General features: G+C 36.5%; 1 protein-coding gene across 1 annotated transcript in view; it reads right to left on the minus strand.

The window, feature by feature from the left end:
- Positions 1-3,129: 3,129 nt before the first annotated feature.
- Positions 3,130-22,595, minus strand: part of LOC125043157 (synaptojanin-1-like) — a 25,889-nt gene continuing 6,423 nt past the window's right edge. Inside the window, exons 6-17 of the mRNA XM_047639143.1 lie at positions 22,229-22,385; positions 21,744-21,926; positions 21,112-21,272; positions 19,096-19,243; positions 18,833-18,978; positions 17,395-17,532; positions 16,076-16,271; positions 14,140-14,306; positions 10,400-10,585; positions 10,052-10,214; positions 7,501-7,703; positions 3,130-5,554 (exon numbers count right to left, since the gene is read on the minus strand). Coding sequence (XP_047495099.1) covers positions 4,829-5,554; positions 7,501-7,703; positions 10,052-10,214; positions 10,400-10,585; positions 14,140-14,306; positions 16,076-16,271; positions 17,395-17,532; positions 18,833-18,978; positions 19,096-19,243; positions 21,112-21,272; positions 21,744-21,926; positions 22,229-22,385 — 2,574 coding nt within the window. The 3' untranslated portion in view covers positions 3,130-4,828. The remainder of the gene's footprint in view (positions 5,555-7,500; positions 7,704-10,051; positions 10,215-10,399; positions 10,586-14,139; positions 14,307-16,075; positions 16,272-17,394; positions 17,533-18,832; positions 18,979-19,095; positions 19,244-21,111; positions 21,273-21,743; positions 21,927-22,228; positions 22,386-22,595) is intronic.

The raw sequence follows: 22,595 nt of genomic DNA on the forward strand, positions 1-22,595 counted from the left end.
GCAAGTTGCTACAGAGGGAGTAGGAGATAGGTGTGTAGGGGGGGATGAATAGGTGGTGGTAGATATCGGCAGTCACTTTAAGTGTGGAGGGAGCTGGAGTTGTGAAATTGGAGGGGGATGAGGGGTTTCTGTGTTAATTTGGGACTCGAGCAGATAGTTTTGAATATCTTCTGCAATGGAGTTGGTTGGGGAGTTTTGCGAGACGAGGGTTTTCTTTTGAGGGGGGGAGGGGACTGGTGTCTGATGAGTAGAGGCAGAGGTAGGTGGAGGCGAGAGAAAAGAATGGAGGAGAAGGAGAGAACGTTTAGTCTGTCTGCTGCGGGTAGTGCGAGGAGGGAGAGGGCGAGGTGTTGGGGCAGCAGTAGAAACTGTAGTGTCTGGATTTAGAATGGCACAAGAAATTTGACTGAGGGAGGTTGGGGGTAGAATTGGGAATGCAAGATGGAGGAAGGATATGTATAGGGGAGGATGTAGGAACATCTTGGAAGGGAGGGGGAGGGGCAGAGCGAGAGACATTATTGGAATAAGGAGTAAGAGAAAAACCTAGTATAGCTTCACACAGAGTGAGGCCAAATCTGCATCTGACAGTTCCCACCTCAGACTCTTGTAAATAGGTTAGCCCCTATGAAATATACTAAGGAGGCCGCCACAGTTAGCACATGTGCGTGACTGTACAGCGCAATTTGATCGGTTATGACCAGGTTGGGCACATAGAGGGCATCGGGCTGTGGAACGGCAGTGTTTGGCAGGATGTCCTAAATGCCAACAATTTTGACGTTGACAGGGGAGGGGTTCTCCGCCAATGCAAATATTAAAGGGGAAGTCAAGCCTATGGAAAGTAATCTTAGCAATGTTGGTGGGGTTCTTACAATGACCTCTAGGGATAATGGTGTAGCAGTGCACTGATAATACACTTTAGTCCGTGAGGCAAATAAGTCTTCTCAATCTGACCAACTTTTGTTATAGACCGGGCAGTTTGTTGGGGAGATGGAGACAGTTCCGGTACAAGCAGACAGGATGGGATGGGGTTCTGCAGGAATGGGTTTAAAAGTGTAGTCAGTTAGGGTTAATAATGCTAAAGCTTGGGTTTCGGAAGCAACTGTGAGACGGGAACAATCTGCGGAAAGAAACTTTGCCTCCTTGTTTTTGGTGACATTGCTGGAAGAAAAGTGTAGTGTCAGATTAAGCTGTGGGGAGGAGGGGGATCATAAAAAATCGGCCTATTTCGCTGGGATAAATAGAATATTTAAGATATCTGTAGAGGTGGGGGTGGTAGAAGGACAGGGATGTGTGTAAGAGGGAGTAGTGTTGAGAGAGGTAGTATCATGGTGAAATGGACAATAAGGTTATAGAGTAGTAATAAGGGAGGATGGGGTAGTTGATGAAAGTTGAGTTGTGGGGGTAAGAGGGATGAAGACGAGAATGTTGGGAGAGTAGGAATGTCTAATGGAGTGTTGACCTGGGTGGATTAAGGAAGGCATTACGGAAGGGGTATTAGTAGTACATGTAGTAGTCATGGTCAAAGGGGAACCTGGGGTCAGGGAACTGGGAGAATTTGGGTCAGTGGGGCTATTTGATGAAGAGGCAAGCCTCAGTGCCCTCATGATATGGCCTAGAGTATGTTGAGGAGAGAACAGTCCACCCCTCATGTCCCCTTGAGGGGTAAGGGTTATACAACTAATAATGTGCCCATGACTCCCCCCCAGGCTGTTGCGGGCTGGCACAAAGTCAACCTTTCATTATTTCAACATGGCTCTCACACTTTAGAAAGTGGATAGTAGAAGTGGTTGAAGAAGGGACGGAAATGAAAGGGGGGGACTATTAAAAATTAGTTGAGCCAAAGGTAAAATAAAATTATCACATTCTCATAAACATCTTCATTTTTTTTTACATATCTACAATCTAATTACATCTGCACAACATACAATATATGAATTTAAGTGAAGACCTCAACACACTTCATATTAAGTTAAGAATTGTATAGAGCAATATCTTAGCTCCACTTAGAAATTACAACAATGGCATATTCTTACAAAGTAATTTTTATGAGTCACAAATGGTACAACAGTTACAGCTGTGATGTTAAGAAAAAAAACATTAACTAAACTCTCTAGAATATTTTTGGGCAGCAATATTTCTTCCAAAAAAAATCACATTACAACTATTTATATATGAGTATTACCTCATGACAGACTACTATATTCATATAAGTCTTTAAATGATACTATGGTCATCTTTGTGTTACATTACACAACTGATTTTTCTAACTACTCCAGCTTCTTGTATTGTCAATTAGTACAACTGTTACACTTTACATACAAAGATAATAATGATAATGAATTAAATAAAATTACACATTAGTTCTAATAATGAGATAAATATTATTGTTAAAAAAAATAAAAATAATGACCAATAATATGACACGCAAATGGAATATATGTAATATAATATGCATTAGTAATCATGATAATAATGAATAATAATATCATTATTGATAAATCAATAACAACAATAACTACGATAAGAATAAAAAATGATGATGATGATGACGATGATAATAATAGTAATAGTAATAGTAACAATAACGGTAATGGCAATCAAAATAGTAATAGTAAAAAAAAAAAAAAAAAAAAAAAAAAAAAAAAAAAAAAAAAAAAAAATAATTATAAGTAAATAAATAAATAAATAAAAAAATAACAAAATAACAAAATAACAAAAAAATTATTAACAATCATATAAATATTAATACTAGTAATAATAATGATAATAACTGTTAATAATGGGAATAAAATAATAGTAGTAACAGTAATAGTAGTAATCAATAATGATAATAAAAATAATTATAAAATAATAATAGTAATCGTAATAGTAGTAGTAATTAATAATAATAATAATAAAAATAATGATAATAATAATAATAAATCTTAGGAACCTACTACTATCCCAGATATTACAATTACACAAACCTAATAAACATTGTACTTAAGGTAATATAAAATTGTGGAATGTCAGTACCGTATATGAGTATCTGTATAAACTGTCTACCTTCCTTCCCTTATATAACATAATTATTATTATATTCCCTCACTTCAAAGCACAACAATTAACAATGGAACAATAAACATAACAAATGCTCATCTCACTATATATTTCAATAAATAATTACAAATGAAGTTAAATTCAGTAGTATTGAAATCTGTGCAGTTTATTTTCTTTTACTTGTTATATTATACTGTATATATTATTACAGATTTTGAGTATAGCATTATTTTAAAGATTAACATCACAGTCTATACAGAAATCTTTGCATAATGCTTTGGAAACACAACAAATCTACTCTTTTAACTTTCACAATGGCTACAAGCACCTGAGCTATTACAGATGCAAATAGTCATTCTGCACAATATGAAAGTAAAGAAATGACTAGTGTTAGTACATACCACATTACCTTTATATAGGCTGATATTTTGCCAACAACTACAGAGAATCTCACATTCACTTTATGAATATACACAACATTTTACGGGTACTATACAAAACATACACACACATCAACAATTAATTCATGTTTATTTCTAAATAAATATTCTTGAATATGGTCGGAAAGTCATGATTTCTTGAAAGGAAATTTAAGGAGAAAGGAACAGGTCACACAGAGCCATTAGAATGATGTGTATCTACAGCATATTTTTTCCTTGTGAAATGAGTTTTATAATGTACCAAATATCTATCTAGTACTAATATAAATGTTGGAAATTAATTAACAACTTGTTATTTGTGTTATGAGGAAAACTCCTAAAATACATTGAAAGCTTAATTACTCTTGACTTTTGGTTATTTGCATGCCAAAAGTAATTAAAACTGCCTTTTAGTTACCAGATTTTTAAAACAAGTCCCTGCAGGTATACAAAGCAAAAATTCTACAATCATTTTTTTCTTGAACTTGGTGACCTTATCGAAAGTTCATAATTTAAATATGTGCTTTGGCAACACATACACAATAAAAGAAATTAAACAAATAAATGTTCAATAAACAGAACAGAAGAAATATTAAGTTTTGAGGGTATTTAGCAAATTAAAAAGAGAGAACAAAGAAGAGAAATCTGGAAAACCATATATTGAATCTGCTACATATGGATCATAATGAATGGGTGAATGAATTATATCTTTTAAAATCTGATTTCTTTACAAATGCATTAGGCTTGAGGTCATGTAAATATGTAGCAACTCAAAAGTGACATTATTGATCTTGAATGTTTACCATTAGAAAATTTGGTATATTGTCATCAAAAACTGATGTGTGATTGAAAGGTTTACATGATAAAATGCAAATAAATATCTTGATAAATAAATGATTTATATAAACTTACAATCTTCTATCTGAATGAGTGTGTTTGTATGAGAGGTGAGTGCAGGCATGTGGGTGCATGTATGCATTTGTGTGGATGTTTGTGTAAGGGAACATACAGATATATGCCTATATGAAACTTTTTACAAATAAAATTAACAAATCAACACATTGCACTTGCACAATCACAAAGAAAATCACATAAGACTAGATAAGAGAAATAATCGGTAATAATACTTAACTTAAAGACAAAAAGTTTTTAGCTATCATGGCTTTATAATAATCAGCATTCTTTCTCCTATCCTTTCAAAATGACAGAGGAGAACTTTTCAAACAAGATAAATTTCTCCTCAAGCATCAGCATAATGCATTACCCAAATTCACTATGTAATTATATATATTAGATTTTCACCTAGAAAAAAAAGACACCTGACAAACCCCAGAAAAGCCATCTACGTGCTTAACTGAAAAGACACAAAATTACTTTCGGGGTGGCAATGGAGGAAGATTTCGCGCAGGGACTGGGGGCAAGGATCGGGATGGTATTGGAGGAGGTGCGCCTCCACCACTTCTAGCTGGCACAGGAGGGAGTGTCCTTGCAGGTAAGCTAGGAGGGGGCCCTGCTGGGGGAGCTGAGGATGGGCCATTTGGTGGGAGAGAAGGTGGTGGTCCAGGAGGGGGAAGGGAGGGGGGAGGACCAGGTGGTGGCCCTGTGGGAGGGGGTCCTGAAGGTGGCTGGCTAGAAGGTGGAGTTTCAGATGGAGGTATGCTAGGAGGCACACTGTCAGGCTTAGAAGGCAGGCTGTCAAAGGGAGAAGCTGTGGGCTGCCCCTCGTAAGGTTTAGTTGAAGATTGCACCAATGGAGGACAATTGTCTGGCAATGAGGGTGGAGCACCAAAGGGGGACACAGAGGGCTGATCACTGGTGGCAGAGGGAGGAAGGTCAGCTGGTAGTGAAGGAGGACCACCAAACAGGGAGCTAGTGAAGGAAGCTGCAGATTTTTCTGTGACAGGACTTTCTAAAGACGGAGTGCGGGGTGGTAAAACTGGCTTTGGCCCGAGGGGTACTTCCACCTCTGGCTTAGGAGGTTTGGGACGTTGGGCAATTTCCTGGTTTGGTTCCTCTGCAGTGGGTGACTTTGAGGCCATTGAGCTTCCTGTTGGTGCCAGTTGAGAAGGTCGCACAGGCTTTGTGATAACCTTAACCTGAAAATTTGTTTTGCTTTCCATATATTTTTGAATTAGAAGAGAGCATGACTTAAGATGCAACTCTATTTATATGTACAGCAGGCCAAATTAATTTGCAGCCACCGTAAGATCACTGAGCTTGGATTACCTTTGGGAAAACTAGGGTATTAAAGTGTAACAATACAAATCTTGTTGGTAAATAAATAATATTAACCAAGACTAAACAAACTTTTCACTTATTTGAAATGAAGGAAAGTTTAAGAAGAAACATTCCCTTACTTAATTTCCTAATAGAATGTTATAGCCCTAACATAGCATTTCTGCTGATAGCTTACACCTGCTTATGGATATATACGTCCATGAAGAAGAAACAAAGATAAATAAATTGAAAATAAATAGATAATCAAATGATATAACCACCAGCCACCATTTCCTTTGAATATCATTTATGTACTGATTATTGTTTTGACTTGGCAATTAACATGGGAAAAGATTTAAAATCATACTATCCATACATTTATACTTGCTTTCCCTTGTTCAGTCATGAAGCATCTCTATATTATATATAAACAAGTTCTATAGTGGTATTTACAATACCATTTTAAGAGGAATGTCACCGTCTAACCTGGGTACCCTTAACCCTAAAATGACAGTACCAGAAATCTCTGGGTGTCACTTATTCCGGTGACTTCTGGCATCCATTTAGCCTTTTGGCCAGAGAGTCTGCTACGCATAGCGGACCTTCTTGCTTGACTCGCTTTAATAAGTCGTGCCTTATGAATTAGCTTTTCATGATGGCTATAGGCGTGCCTGGCACATGATTTAGATGTAATTTTACCATAAAGATGAATTTGATTATTTCATTGACCCATTGGCGACGGGTATAGAAAATTAATAAAAACTCTACGCTCTGGCGAACCACGGCAACGTGCCGACTTTGAGCACGTGAATTTGGTACATCAAGCCAAATCATTGCCTCGGGGCGCTTTGGCGTGCCGCTGTGGCGGACAGCTGCACGCCACATTTCGAGCAAATTGTTATGATGCCAATAGGCGTAACCCGTCGCCATTGGGTTAAGTGCATCTGCCAACAGATGTATGTTACCCCTTTATCCACAGAGGTATAACATATGAGGTCACTTTCTGTAATTTTTATTGCCATAATAATGTAGGGCAATATTGCCAAATCACGTTTTAATTTTTTTCTTATTCCAAAAATGAAAGGAAAAAAAAATAATGAAAGGAAGAAGGAGAGAAAGAAAAAAAATAATGAGTCGGCTAACTAAGACATGTAAAAGTAGCTTGCATATAAAGCAAAGTTTTATAAGAATTACAGGAAATATAATTCTATATGTTACACAACTGTTTCATAACTGAACAAGGGCAAACAAATGAACATATATATAACATTATTTTTCACTCTTCACCTGACTAAATAGTAAAGTTAAACGGTAATCAACTCTCAAATAATATGGGAAGGGAAAAGGAACTATTGACAATAAACATTTACACATAGTTATATCTATTCTATTTATTCATTTATTGTTATCATTATTAATACTATTAACATCATTATGATTTTTTTCTTTTCTTTTTAGAGTATTCATCCTTTAGTGAATGTAAGCTGTTTTGAGTAAAATTGAGGGCATTAGCATTCATTTAAAAAGTTATGGCATGGAATGTCTGTATTTTCATTGTTCTTTTTATGCATTTCATTTCAAATATTAAAATCAAAGTGACAAAGGTTGTTTAGAACTTTAATTAACATTGTTCATATTGTCCTACATGAATGCACTAAAGGTTACTAGATGAAATACCAGCTCAATACTTTTAGGGTGGGAGCAAATCTTTAGGGAAGACGTACCTTGTATACTACTTACTATTACAAAATAGCTACTAGATTATTATTACAAAATATCTACAAATAAGCTACTAAATTTAATAAAGATCCACTGGTCCACTAACCTTGGTCTGAGCCCGGCTTATGGCAGGTGAGGTTGGGGTAGATCCTGGGGGAGTGGGACGAGGAGGGGGAGGCCTTGATGGGGCAGGGCGTGGAGGTGGGGGCCGAGAGGGCTGGATAGGTGACCGCTGTTCCTTTATTGGTTCACTGCTGGCTGGCTCCTCTTCGGCCTCAAGTTCTGACTGATACAACTTCTCCATAGCACCTATGAAATAATTGCCAATGTATTTTATTTACTTTATGAGATAGGTGAATGGATAGAAAGGACCTAAATATATAGTAAGATGAATGGGGAAGGGAAGGAGAGAAACTGTATTTGAAGCATTTACTCTTTGGAATCAAATTCAAACAAGATATTGTGTACAGAAAACTCTACTTTATAGTTGTTGCATACAATATGACAAAGAACTAAGAACTTTGGGAGGTAAATAATGAAGAGAAAGATATTTATAATGAACAGAAATAAGTGGAATAAAAAGAGAGGGGCAAAGTGCTGAAAAGGAAAATGCAACATTGGTGCTATATCAAATAGTCAGGTTAGTCTTAAAAAGGAAACCAAAACCTGCATAAGTAATAATCAACAAATAAAAACCAATCCACTATTTAACCCAAATTGCTTGGGTGGGTGGGGAACCATGTAAGTGGCTGTGATGGGAGCTTGTTTGCTTGGACCAAGGCCTGCACCACTCCTTATAGTTTGCAACTGCTCACAATTTTGGATTTGCAGAAAATGGAGAGGAAAGATATATACTTCATTTTCGAGTATACTTTAGTAGTACTTTAGACACTTATGGATATTATATCTCCATACTCTGCTAATTTGTGTATTTGGAAAAGCTAAGTTGTTTAATGTCTGTTCTCTAAAATGTCAAATTGCATTTTTTTATTCACTTATTTATTGTCATTGTATTATTATTATCTTTTTTTTTTTTTGCATATTATAATTTGTTTACTTATAATTCATCTCTGAACATCAAGACTATGACTATTGAGTCTCAGGAGAGCCATAGCTTAGGTTCTGTAGACTGAATGAAGTTTGTATTTGCGAGTTTTAGTTGTGAATACGTTCATGGGAAAAATAGATAGTGCATATAAAAATATGTACAATATATGGAAGTACATATACATAGTTTCAAGTCTACTTCCTCATCTAGCATGTATTTCTAAGGTGGAGGCACTTTTTCCCAGAGCTGAACATGTCCAGCTGGCAGATATTGCTGATGCTGCTGGCATCAGTAGTGGGAAGGTGGTGGGGTGGCTGGCACACAAGTGTTCTCCCTCAGTGTGGCAGATAACACAGGAGGTTTGATATCAAATTAGTCAGAAGTTGAGCTGGGATACTGCCGTCACGGAGACTGGAAATTTGCTCAGTCTTGACCCATATATATCTTGAAGGCAGATGCATATCCTGTGGGGGGGTCTTGCTGGTACACAGCTTGTATGACTACATGCTAAACCTTCAAAGGCTTGAATTGGACAGCATAATGTCTTCCACAAGGACACAGTGACTGTTATTTTCTGAGTTGGTGTATAGACAGTTTTGAATGGGGCATTCATGATGATGACAACAGGTCACAACTTCTATAGATAGTCATCAGTGGTGTGGGGGTCCTCATTATCTGCAAAATGTAGGTTGGTCATCAACATGTCATATCTGTCCTGGGACATGGTCTCAGCAAAGACAGGTAAAGAAATCAGAAGACCTGTACTCCAGCCTCATGATTCAGTCATAGAGAAGCATAGAGGTTGTAATCAGGTGGATTTACTTGACCCCTGGTGATACAGAAAATCCATAAGACCTTGTGACAGGCTCTTGCTTCTTCCAGTTGGAAAAACAACATGCTATGATGGAGAGTGGCTTGTTGGAGTTGATCAATGTGTTGTGTGCAGATAAGTATTTAACTTCTCCCATTCTAATCACTCTCAGCAGCAGTGTTGGGTATGTAGTCACAGTCCTCATTGCTGTTGTAGTCTTCCTCTTTGCATTACTGTCAAATTGCAGACTATGGATGCAAGCAGAGTACTTTGATGATTGGCAATGCATGGTGTGTAATTGGTGGGATATTGCAAATTAATGCAATAAATGAATGAGTGGGAATTAGCATAGGTTCCTGCCAGTCTAGGTCATCCACATGACTGATTTTAGCTAATTATGTAAGGGAAGTACAGGGAGGTGAGGTCCCACCCTCATTAACATTTTAGTAGTTAGTAATAATAATAGTAATAATAGTACTAGTAGTAATAATTATAATACTAATAATGATGAAAAAAAAGAAGGAAAATTAAAGAAAGAAAGAACGAAATTATTTCCTAACTTTGTTTTAAGAAGCAGAGCAACTATTTATCCAATGTCAGGAAGCTAGACGTACATCAGCAAAGGTTGACAGTCCTGTCATAGGGTAAACGTCACACATGTTGAGAAATGTTTATGGCTATTAGAATAACTAAACGACCAGCCAATTTTGGTTAAAGTAATCCCACTTCCCCCTAAAAAAAAATCTAAATTTAAATCTAAATCTAAATCAAAACAGAAAAATAATGTAAAGTTTTTACCTTCAATATTTCTGATGCTGAAAGAAGTATCCACTTGGTCTGAGATGTTGAGGGTCTCATCTGTAAGAGGCACAGTAGTGTCCCCACAGAGGGCAAGCTCCTCCTCCAGCTGGTCTCTCCATGCCTCTGTCTTGAGCTTCACTTCCAGCTTGTGTCTACCTATCTGTAATCATTATCATAAGGGTGAAATACTGCACATGTATTTCTATGTATTTATTACTAAAAACTATAAATTAATTTTGGTGCATCAATTGTATTTATTTATTAATTATCTTTTATCTCTTTTTTTGCCAAGAAAGCAAAATATCAACTATCCACACAGGCAAGCTTAATCAAAATCTCAATCACCTGTAAAGGACTACATCCTATGGCCTTAAGTGCTGTCTGTGAATCGCTGAACGTGAACCAAACTCTGTTATCCACGAAGCGCACAAGCACCACAGAGCCCACTGTCCCCATGGCTTCTTGGACTTTTTCCAGTGTTTCATCGTCAAAAACGGAATCTGCATCAGCTCCCGGAGGTAGGTTCTGGACCTGTGGCGTGAACAATCACAATTACTTTGTCCTTCATCATTATCAATATTTTTATGTTTATGATAATTTTTACTACTAATAATTACATCACAGACATATTATCTCTTTATCACTGTTCATATACACATCTTTACTTAAACATGCTATTTATGCTGATTCATTAATTCCTGTTTGTTGAGAGGATGTACCACTAATTACTCTTGATTGTGCTGTGAATTTCCTTTGATTTCAATTAATTTTGGTATCTGTATAGTGTTACAAGAGATGGGGATTGATACCAAACAAATAAAAATCAGACAACTAGTTCCTAATTTAACCCATACCACTGAGCATAGCATGGATGTACAAGCCATGCCCACTGCAAGGTAACTTTATTAATTGTTTTTATTACGAGTACTGCCTGTCTCGCCTGTTTACCCTTTTCCTTGACTTTCGAAAATATTTAACATTATATTATATTACTGTTACTAATGTCTTTAACATTATAGTAATTATGATGTCCATTATAAAAACTAACACTGTTAATATTCATAGTATTGGTTAAAATAAATCAGGTAAGGTCACAAGGTCTACTAATTGACTCCTTTGTGGCTAAGCACTAGCAGAGCCATCTATGTGCAGAGACATTTCACAAAAAATAGAAAATGCACACAGCATTGAAGTCAACTCCCATAGCATATTTCTTGAATTTCATAAAAGAAAAAAAGAAAGAAAAAAAATCTAACCTTATGATATTAGGCAATTATTAATTACACCTAAGTTCAAGAAATGTTTATGTATAAGGAGAAGTTCAAAATTTTCATTTTATAGATAATCTTTACAGACCTTTAACTAGCTTTCCCACATTTTCTAAAAACTAATAATACCAAGTCTATCAATGTCAGATGTTGGAAAACTTGGTCATTTGATATGCTGTATCCAGACGGTAATAGACTGTTTTCTTTGCAAAGGCTATATCTTAAGGGTAGTTCATATCTCAGTGCAATAATACAAATAATTAGTAGTATTTTGTTATTGCTGTATTTTTTTTTTTTTTTTTTTTTTTATAATATTCAATTTTCTGTAAGACAACCTGCTCTACAGGTAATGGCAGGCATGAATACTGAGTTTAATCATCTTCTAAGAGTTTAGTGCACTTGTGGGGGAGTCATTCTCATCACTCTGGTCTTCAGCCAAAATGCTCATGACTCCATGTTCCCACAATAACTGTGTTATGGAAAATATAATTTGGTTATAAGGAGGAAAACTCTTAAGCATTAGATTGCATTGAAACTGATAAAGAGGGTTGTTTCAAATAATAAGTGTTCTATTCTGTGAAACATATAGGGCTTGCAATTTTTAAAAGAAGTTGTGTGTCAAGAACACAAGTGATGACATTCATTTGTAATAGTTTTTTCTTTTTCTCTTTTTTACATTTTTTTTTTTTTGCCCTTTCTTGTTTTTTATAATCCAATAACTACAGATTTATGTATGGTCCCCTGTCTTTTTTGTGATTTTTTTTACATACTGATGGCTCCATGTGTGCCCAGTCTATCAGTAGGCCCTTGTGACCTCTCCTGATTTCCCCATTCCTTGAAATTGCAGGAAAATGTGTTTTTCTTTTTAATACTATTGATATTGATATTGCTATTATTTTTACTGATGTTATGATTATTCAATTGTAATTAAGGTCTGTGTAACATTAAAGACAATGAAGTAATGCAAAAGAACTTTCCAATAATTAAGGAAAAGGGTAACAGGTGAGATAGGTAGGACTAATAACTGACTCCTTGGTGACTAAGCACTTGTAGAGCCATCTATATGTAAATAAAATAAATAAACTAATATTACAGTGGGCATGGCATGTATTCTTGACATCCGTGCCAATTACGTTAAGTAATTGTGTGTCTAGAACAGAAGCGATGACAAACATGTGTATATATATATACATATTGTTTTTCCCTTTCCTGTTGATTTTTCTTCATATTAACTTCATCTAAATCAAAGATTTGTCTTACATAAGTTCTGACTGTATCTATATATGTGTATATGTAATAACATAAATTTACATATAAAAGAAATTAAGCCAATTCAGCGGGGGATGGCATATATGTACTTGCTATGCCCACTGTAAGTTTAGTTTATCAATTGTCTTTACACAAGTGGCTAATCTCACATGTTGACCCTCTTCTTTGATTTTATCAAATATTTACTTTAATCCTATAGTGCTGTTAAGTAATGTTGATAACCTATTATAGCTTTACTATCTTTGATAAGAATAACAATACTTGATTTGAAAAGTGTATATATATATATATATATATATATATATATATATATATATATATATATATATACACACATATATATATTTGGAGGGTGGTAAGACTAATTTGGCATTTAGGAAGGGGCTTTTGCTTTATTCTCATTGATAAATGAGTGTGGAATGCACTGTCCATGAGCCATGACTGGCTCCTGGGAGAACACTATTTCCATGCTCATGATACTATTCCAGGCCCCTGTGACTTGTATCATGGGAAATTCAATATTACGGATAATAAAGACAAATAATGAAATTTACTTATTGCTATTATTACTGCACTGAATTATGTGCTGCCTAGAGATATGATATGGAGTCTGTCCATATTATATTCTGGATAAAGCATACCAAATAACAAATATAGACATTGGAAAATGGCAAAAAAGCTAAAATGCCTAATGCCCTTATCTTCGACCATGTGATGGCAGTGAGGCATCCGGATCCAATTTGGTTAATGAGAGAAAAAAAAAGTGTCTCAACAATACTTTTTCTCTTTGGCAAATGTCCTGTTTTCTGAACATAAATATAAATATAAAACAAAGAAAACAATTTACACAATAATGAGGATAACAGATCCAGCAATTCTGATTGACAGTCTTGCAAAAGAAAAATAATAAAGCTGCTAGGAATTTCTATGCAGTATGCAAGTAACAAAGATAACTTGGTATCTATTATAAGAAGTAGAAGAAGAAGAAGAAGAAGAAGAAGAAGAAATGCTATTAGATGTTGTTTCCTTACTGAAAGATTCATAACTTCACTATCTTTACAAAATGGGAATGGAGTAAAGATGCAGCATTCAAGGGAAGTCTTCCAAAAACATTTATTCTTAAAAATGGAGCATGCTGTATTTGCATATTTAATCATATATAATATGGAGGGCAGAAAATAATGTACCAAAGCCTATGAGCATGCACTGATCTAAAATCAGCTGTATGCAGTACAAATCATAACCACTTTTTGCTAGAATCCTTAGTCCTGACATTCATATTCATTCATAAATCATCGTTACCTCCTCCTCTGCTTGCTGATTGAGAAGAATTGATAATGTATTATGGAAATATGCCATATAACATTAATGGAATGAAATTCCTGTGTGAAAACTATGATCCTAAAATATGTCACTTGAATAGGCTATACACAAAAGGAAAGTGTCTAATCTTTTTTTTTTCTATATACAACCAGAGCTAACAGAAACAACTTAATGTACTTCCAATTCAACCACAAAGTAATACCCTGCTTAATTATTTCAGCTTACCTGCACCACAACAGTACAGTCAGAGGGACCAAGTGAGGCTACAACAGACTCATAGTTGCTGGCAAGCTTTGAGTCAATGACAGTGCAGCCTTCTACATCAATCACTGCCAACACAGGTCGATGGTCACTCTGCTTCAGCTCAGCCCTTCCATAGTGAACAAACTGACCTAGTGCAAAAGGGTAGAGGAATTATCTAGATAATGCAACCATGCTTATACCTTGCAAACATACACCTTTTTACTCTTGCAGACATGCCAGTGGGAAAGAGTTATTGAACAACATTCTAAAGTGTTGTTCAATAAAGTTAGCCCATGAATACTTCTAAAAAGCATTAACTTCTTTCAAATGATTTAAGACCATTTAATTATGTTCACGCTGTTTTCAGTAATGTACATTATAATAAGCAAATCAATGCAAAATATATGGGTCAGTGTGAACTCACTGTACTTAATTTAACCCACTGGCATTGTGGTTTAATTCACCAATTTTATTTACACACTAAACCTTCACAAGGGCTTAGACTCCAAGGAGTCAATTTACTTATTTACCCTATTCCATGAATTTTCAGGAACAATAATTTTAATTTCTATTTTATATTTTATCATCATTATGATAATTATAAAATTAACTATAAGAACAAAACTTTTCTTTCCAACAATTCAAGGAATGGGGTAAACAAGTAAGGTCAGGTAGGCCTGGTAATTAAATTCATCTAACTAGGCACCTCTAGAGTCATCTGTGTATGTAAAATTAATAAAACAATAGCAAAGTGGACAATGTGTGTATACATACACTTCTAGCATCAATAGGTTAAGATGCATATTCCACTGATCAAAAATAGATAAAACTGCAAACATATTACTGTTGTCTTGTTGTTTATCACTAATTTGGTGTCTGCTGTTATTATAGAGATGCTGCTAAACCGTAAATTTGTTGTCTTATTGTTTATCACTAGTGCGCTTGTTGTTAAAAAGAAGAAGCTAAACCGTCTATCTCGGTTGACGGCAGCATAAGTCCCTTAACCCAATGGCGACAGGTCACGGCTATCGCCGTCATAACAATACTCACGATGTGAGGCGTGCGGCTGTCCGCAATGGTGCCCCGCCAAAACGCCCCGAGGCAATGATTCGGCTTGATGTACCAATATCACGCGCTCAGAGTCGGCGCGCTGCCGCCGTTTTCCAGAGCGTAGAGTTTTTTTTAATTTCCTATACCCGGGGCCATTGGGTTAACCCAATGGCGTCAGGTCACACCTATAGGCGTCATAACAATATGCCCGAAATGTTGCGTGCGGCTGTCCGCTGTGGCGATGCGCCAAAGCGCCCCGAGGCAATGATTCGGCTTGATGTACTGAATTCACGCGCTCAGAGTCGGCGCGTTGCCGCGGTTCTCCAGAGCGTAGAGTTTTTTAAAATTTTCTATACCCGTCACCATTGGGTTAAAGCCCAGGATGATGTCTCTGGGTCAAAAAGTATTTCTACCAACGTATTTAGTCAGGTAAGGCTGTGCAGATTTCAAAGTAGCCAAATTGTATGTACAGCCGTGATTAGTCCACGAAGGCTTATTGTCAGCGGAAGACAAGATCAGAGAGGATATTTGTATAATATTAAGGTTTAAATATTGATCCTGTTCTAGTATCTTATTTTAGCAATCCTTCTTGATTCTTATAAATCTCCAATTGCTATTTCTTGCTTTAAATAATATATAAATATTCAAAAGAGCTGCTAGTAATAAGATCAATTTTTTGTTTGCCTTAACACTTATGTACTAGAAAAAAACACCATCAATAAATTTTCCATGAATGAGATGAAGAAAATTAAGAAAAATAATCCTAGAAATTCATTTGACAATTTAAAAAATCAGGTGTTTTCCTATGGACAAGAAACAAAGAGACTAGAGTAATAAAGAGAGTAAGAGGAAAATAACATAAACATACCTGGTGTCCACTTGGGATTCTCCTTGTCACGTGGGTACATCCTCCTCCAGAAGAGCACCCGGTCTGTCCATGCTGGGATGCGGGACTTTTCACTGGTATCATAATCATCAGAGAACAGGTCGTACTTGTAAGTTGGAGCAAATGTGATGTCACCTTCTATGAAACCTTTGAAGCACTTCTCTTCAGCATAACTTTGCTGTAATGGAAATTTTTTAACACTGTCATGTTGAAATTGACTCCTATGTCTAAGATTAAAATTTCAATAACAAATTTAACTACACTTCAGCACAAAAAAATCTGTAAGCATCCAACAACAGAATACCTTCTTGTTGTAACAAACATTACTAGTACACCTGGGTCTCACAAGCCCAATGAAGAAAAAGTGAAAAATATTTCTGATTCATTTAATTAAACTCTGAATATTACAAAAACCTTTTTGGCTTTGTTCACTACATAATATTGAATAGAAACTGAAATCAACCTACTCTATCAATTTAGGCATATAATCAAAACCAAAAAATACAGTTTCTGTTAAAAGAAATCACATAAAAACAAAAGACACAATGCTCTTCACACTGTCTTTAACCCAATGGCGACGGGTCACGGCTATCGCCGTCATAACAATACGCCCGATTTGAGGCGTGTTTCTGCCCACAGCGGCGCCGCGCCAAAACGCCCCGAGGCAATGATTCGGCTTGATGTACCGAATTCACGCGCTCAGAGTCGGCGCGCTGCCACCGTTCGCCAGAGCATAGAGTTTTTTTTAATTTTCTATACCCGACGCCATTGGGTTAAGGCAACAGTATAAATGGTGCAACCAGATCTGCAAAGGAGGACAAGAAATCTGAGTTGAAGAATTGTGGTACTTGATGGCATGCATACTGACACTTACAAAAAATACTGCTAGGATACAAGCAAGGGCTTTGTTGTATGTCTGATATAACTACCTATAACAAAAACACTCTTTACCAAATCATAATCCTGACAGTGTACAGTGCACTAAAAAAAAGTTCTGCAGACCATGGTTTACTCACAGTCCATGCCAGTGTTCAGCACACACTGATACCTCATCTTTCTGTATTTTCCTGGATAAATTGAGCATCTCTTATGGGAAAACAGCCCCCCCTAATCCAGTACACCTGGGTCTCAAAAACTCAAACTCAATTCTACTACAATATACAAAAAAACAGACTTGAAAACAATCACACCCAGACTTGGCATTGACACCCAAACCTACAAATATACTTAGAAAAAAGGATTCCTTAAAAGTTGCTAAATCTAGTGGTAACAAACAAGGAACAGATGAATCAAATACTGACCTTAAGCTGATCGTGATGAAGCAGGACACTCCATTCTCGCCTCTGAACGAGTTCGAGTACTTCGTCACGAGAAAGATTTAGGCGATAATTGAAATCCCCGCACCAGAAGACATAGTCATGGGCCCACAGTGGCATGCCCTGGAAGAACACAAGCATAATTAATGAGAAATCTTTCACTACAGGAATGAACATTAAAAAAAGAGGAAGTGTGAAGGAAAAAAAGAAAATGAAATAAAATGAATGAATATCAATGATATAATATGAAGCACACTCATAATAATGCTGCTGATGATCATGTTATTAACCCACTGGATCTGGGTGACATGACTTATGTCATGAAAATTGACTGAGGGCCAGGGGATGGATATATACTGTTTTGGAAAAATATGACTCAGGGCTGGCATGATTGTTATGAAAAATCTGGCTGTAGAACAGGGTGATGGGAGTCATTCGCTATGAATGTACAAAGATCTTGGAGGAAGTTTAGACTCAGAGGGCATTTAGGAAAGGGCTCTTGCATTATTTCCACTGGTAAATGAGGGTGGAATGTATTATCCATGAGCCAGGCATGGAGGTCCCCTGGCTCCCCAAAATTCTATCACAGTCTACTGTGACTGAAGGAACAGGGTTTGTTAAAGAAAGTTGAATATTATGAGAAAATAAAGAAGAAAAACAATTATTGTTATTATTATTGGACTGAATTATGGACCATTTTAAGAGATGGTATGGAGTCTGTCCAAGGAAAACAGTCAATTACCATGTTGATACAGTATATAAAATGACAAATATACATCTTGGAAAATGTAAATAAAATAAATGTAAAAAGCTTATAGAATGGGGAAGCAAGGAGTCCTGACACTGAATACAAATATGCATTTGAGTTGTGTCATTAAGCTACACACTCAAAAGAGTCACTACTCAAGTAAGATTTTGGGCCACGTACAGGTAGCGAGGCACTTGGATTCAACAGGTTAATAACCTAAACAGTAAAAATAATTATATATTCATACAAATCTAAAAGAGAAATTAAATAAAATTGGTTATGATAAATATCATAATAACAATCATAATGACCATAACTAGTAACCCCAAAATGGCAAGCAACATTCTGGAATACTGTTAGGGAAATAGCAGTCCATGCATACTTATTCCTCAAGCCTATTACAAGAACCTGAATAGGGTAAACAAGTAAGTGCTTATAAAGCTATCAATGAGAAAACAAATCTATAAAACAAAACTATAGTGGACAGTAATGTACAGATGCACTCCCAGTATCATCATAAAAGAGTGATTATCAGATGAGAAATAATGTGCCCTATACTTACTAGCACAGGAATACTTCTACAAAAGTTTCAGTCAGTGAAATAATAATTCTGTGAATCTGCTTAATCAAAATAATTTGATTCTTTTTCTTCTCATGTGTGTTTTTATTACTTACAAGAGGGAATATGAGTTTTCGTGCGATGCTGTCGTAATCATTATTCCGCTCATTGACTTCCTTCTGACCAGCAGCAAAATGTGAGCAGACAAATGCCATAGAGGTGTTTCTCACAACCAGACGTATGCCCACGCCTCCCTTGTTGCCTGTTTACAGTGAAAATTTGTGTGATAACTGATGTAACAGTTATGAAATAATGAAATAGTCATGTAATTTTTTTCTTATAGAGACAAACACCAAAACAAGCAAAAAGAATTGCTTACCTGTTGCACCCTGCATGCCAGTCTTCACACTTTCCACAGATACTCCTCGCACATGGTTTGCATGCTTTTCATTTACGTAGACAAACAATGCTACGCCAACCAACTGGGACCAAGTTACCATCACAAATTTCTCATCTCTTGATATAACCTAAAAGAATGGGATTAAAAGATGAAAGAGGAGTAATAAAATGTGTTTAACCCAATGGCGCCGGGTATAGCAAATTAAAAAAAACTCTACGCTCTGGCGAACGGCGGCAGCGCACCGACTCTGAGCGCGTGATATCGGTCCATCAAGCCGAATCATTGCCTCGGGGCGTTTTGGCGCGGCGCCGCTGCGGACAGCCGCACGCCTCACATCGTGCGTATTGTTATGACGGCGATGGCCGTGACCCGTCGCCATTGGGTTAAGAATGCAGTCTGAATGCAAAACAAATATATATAAATCTGAATTGTCACATATTTGTAGCCCAGTGGACTCTTTATCAGTGCTGTTGAAAATACTTGATTTTCAGTTACTAATAGCTATGCCTAAACTGTTTTTCTGCTGCTCTTTTGGTTTTACTATTTCAACTTTGCAACAGAAAGCTTTTTTGCTGCAAATAAGCTGTTTCACACTGCCAGACACTCACCATTATGAACTATTAACCCCTTCGATCCAGATGACATGATAATCACACCATGAAAATATCTGGCTTGAGGGGTGGGTGACATAAATATGTTGTCATGGGAAAATCTAGCTTCAGGCTGGGTGACACAAACCTACTGTCATGAGTGTTTTGGCTGAAGGCCAAGGTGACGGGTAAGACTCACTACGAGTGAATAAACCTCTTGGGAGGTTGGTTACTTATTTGGTGATTCTGTATTAATCCCATCATTAAACAAGTGTGGAATGTAATGTTTGAGAGCCATGACTGGAAGAGGGCTGCAAATAGAAGCCATAGTGTCTTGTCACTAGGTCTACAAGCCTTGAACCTGACCGAGCAGCCACTCACGTAAGCCTAATGCTCTGATTTTTGGTCATGTGATTGCTGTGATGCAACTGGAACTAAGAGGTTAATAACTACTCTTCAGTCCCCCTAAATTATTATCATTTTTTACATTTTACTATATCAATACCTTGAATATGGGAGATGTGAGCATCAAATCATGAAAAAATTTGGCTAAAGGGCAAGTGACAGACATATTGTCATGTAAATATTTGGGTGAGAGCCAGGTGATGTGAACATTTCGGCTGAATATCAGGGTGATGGGAATGGCTCACTTTGAGAACACAAAGCTCTTGGAGGATGATTAAATTTGGTGGCTATTTAGGAATGAGCTCCAGTATTATGTCCATCTATAATCAAGCAGTTCCAGGGAGGACACCGTTTCCATGTATAGGATCCTATGACTGGTGATGCAGGGTTTATTACCAACAGAAAATTGAATATTAAAAAAAAAACATTGTTACCTCTTGTTATTATTACTGCACAGAGTTGTAGACTAGTTAGAGAGATGACATGGAGTTTGTGCAAGGAAAACAGTCTATTACCATGGTGATACAGCATATCAAATGACAAAAAAACTTGGAAAAGCAAAAAATGCTTAAGTAGAAAAAGAGATACCAACATTGAAAGGGAAGGCAAGGAGTCTTGATACTGCACATTAGTGTTCATGCCTTCAAGCCGTACTCCCGAGATAGTCACCTCTCAAGTAAGCTTATTGCCCCATTTTGGGTAATATGTAGGCAGCAAGGCACCCAGATCCCAGATCCAAGACCATTTTCTTACATGAGTTATCATTAACTTTTTACATGGCTTACTTTCAATAGAAAAATGGCCCCTTCCCTCTATTTTTGTAGCATGAATTTCATCACTTACTGAAATAAGGACTGAGCTCCATACAGAACATCAGTATAAAACAATAGCTTTTGATTTTCTGTACATTTATCTTGGTCTTTAATCTTGTTTTACATTACATTATATGGCTGCCTAAGCTGTACACAATATAATTCAATGAAACTTAAGTCTTGTTTACCTTTTGCAGTTCCTTCCCCCAGGAAGCAGCATTCTCTGACCACTGTGTATTCTGTACAATATTGGTAGCATTCAGATCAACAATTTCTTCAAAGCCAATAGCAAAAACATCAGGAGCTCTGTCAACCGAATCTTCTTCCTCTGGTGTTGTGTCAACCAGAGCTGTTTTTGAGGAAGTTCAAGAAAAATAATTTAGCAATCTAGTAACAGCTTTACAGTGCATCTTATCTGGAAGTTTCAAATATTAAAAATATCAATATCTGCAACACAGTCATATCTTATTCTTAACCCCTTGGTGACGGGTGTAGAAAATTAAAAAAAACTCTATGCCCTTGGCGATCAATGGCAATGCGCCGACTTTGAGCATGGGAGTTCGGTACATCAAGCCGAATCACCGCCTCGGAGCGCTTTGGCGTGCCACCGTGGCATACAGCTGCACGCCACATTTCGAGCGGTTTGTTATGACATCCAGAGACATGACCCGTCGGGAAGGGGTTAAGTACCTAATCAAATTCTTCTATATATGTAACTCGATGCAATACTGGAAAGGTTTACTTCCCACTCTCCTGATTTGTTATTTAATGCATTTACAAAGAATCATTTCATAAAAATGCATTAGCCTTTTTCACTTACAACTCTGAACAGCATTTTTCCTTGAATCAAGAAGCCAGTCATCAAGGGAGAGATGCTTATAGGCAAGACTACGGAAGTGCTTTCCACCATTGACATTGTATGTTCCTACAGCAACACGCAGAGGGATGGGTGCTGTGTACTCTGGACTACGTCGACATATCTGACGTAGAACACTTATAGGTGCTGAAAAATGTAATAAAGAAACTAAAGTATTCTATAATAGATATTCTTGCATTCTACCATCATCAATAAGGTGAATTAACATTAATAGAATAACTATAAAAATACAAATTCACAAACCAGTGTAACTTTCATTATCATCTGACAAAAAAATCCAAAAACTCTATTACACAAGTAAAACTGCATACAGTAGTTACATCAACATTATCTTTTTTTTTACTCAAATACATTATAATGTTCCTTTTATAATTTATATATATTTCCTTCCAAAAACAGAATTTGGTTATTTCACAATTCCAGCTTACCATACAAGTAGCTTGAAGGTAGAAGAGATCGCGCAAGGGCAGCCAGGTAATTATTTAGCAGGTTACCATGCAACAGAATATCTATGGCCTCTTGCTTACTGCTGTCCAGAAGGTTGTTTTGAATAGTCCGTGCAGCAGATCTTGCACCATCAATGATCTAGAAGCATGACTAGTATTACATATTCACAAAAAGATTCCAATACAAATTCAAGGACCCCAATTCACTACTTAGGCACAAAATTGATAAACATCTAAAATACTGACATTAACTGAGAAGTACAATCTTAACTTTTGAATGGTCTTCAACAGAATTTTTCCCAATGCTGCCTTCATAAGCATTCAAGAAAGCTTGTGTTATTTCTCAACT

This window comes from Penaeus chinensis, chromosome 33 (assembly GCF_019202785.1).
Source record: "Penaeus chinensis breed Huanghai No. 1 chromosome 33, ASM1920278v2, whole genome shotgun sequence".
Lineage (NCBI taxonomy): Eukaryota > Metazoa > Arthropoda > Malacostraca > Decapoda > Penaeidae > Penaeus > Penaeus chinensis.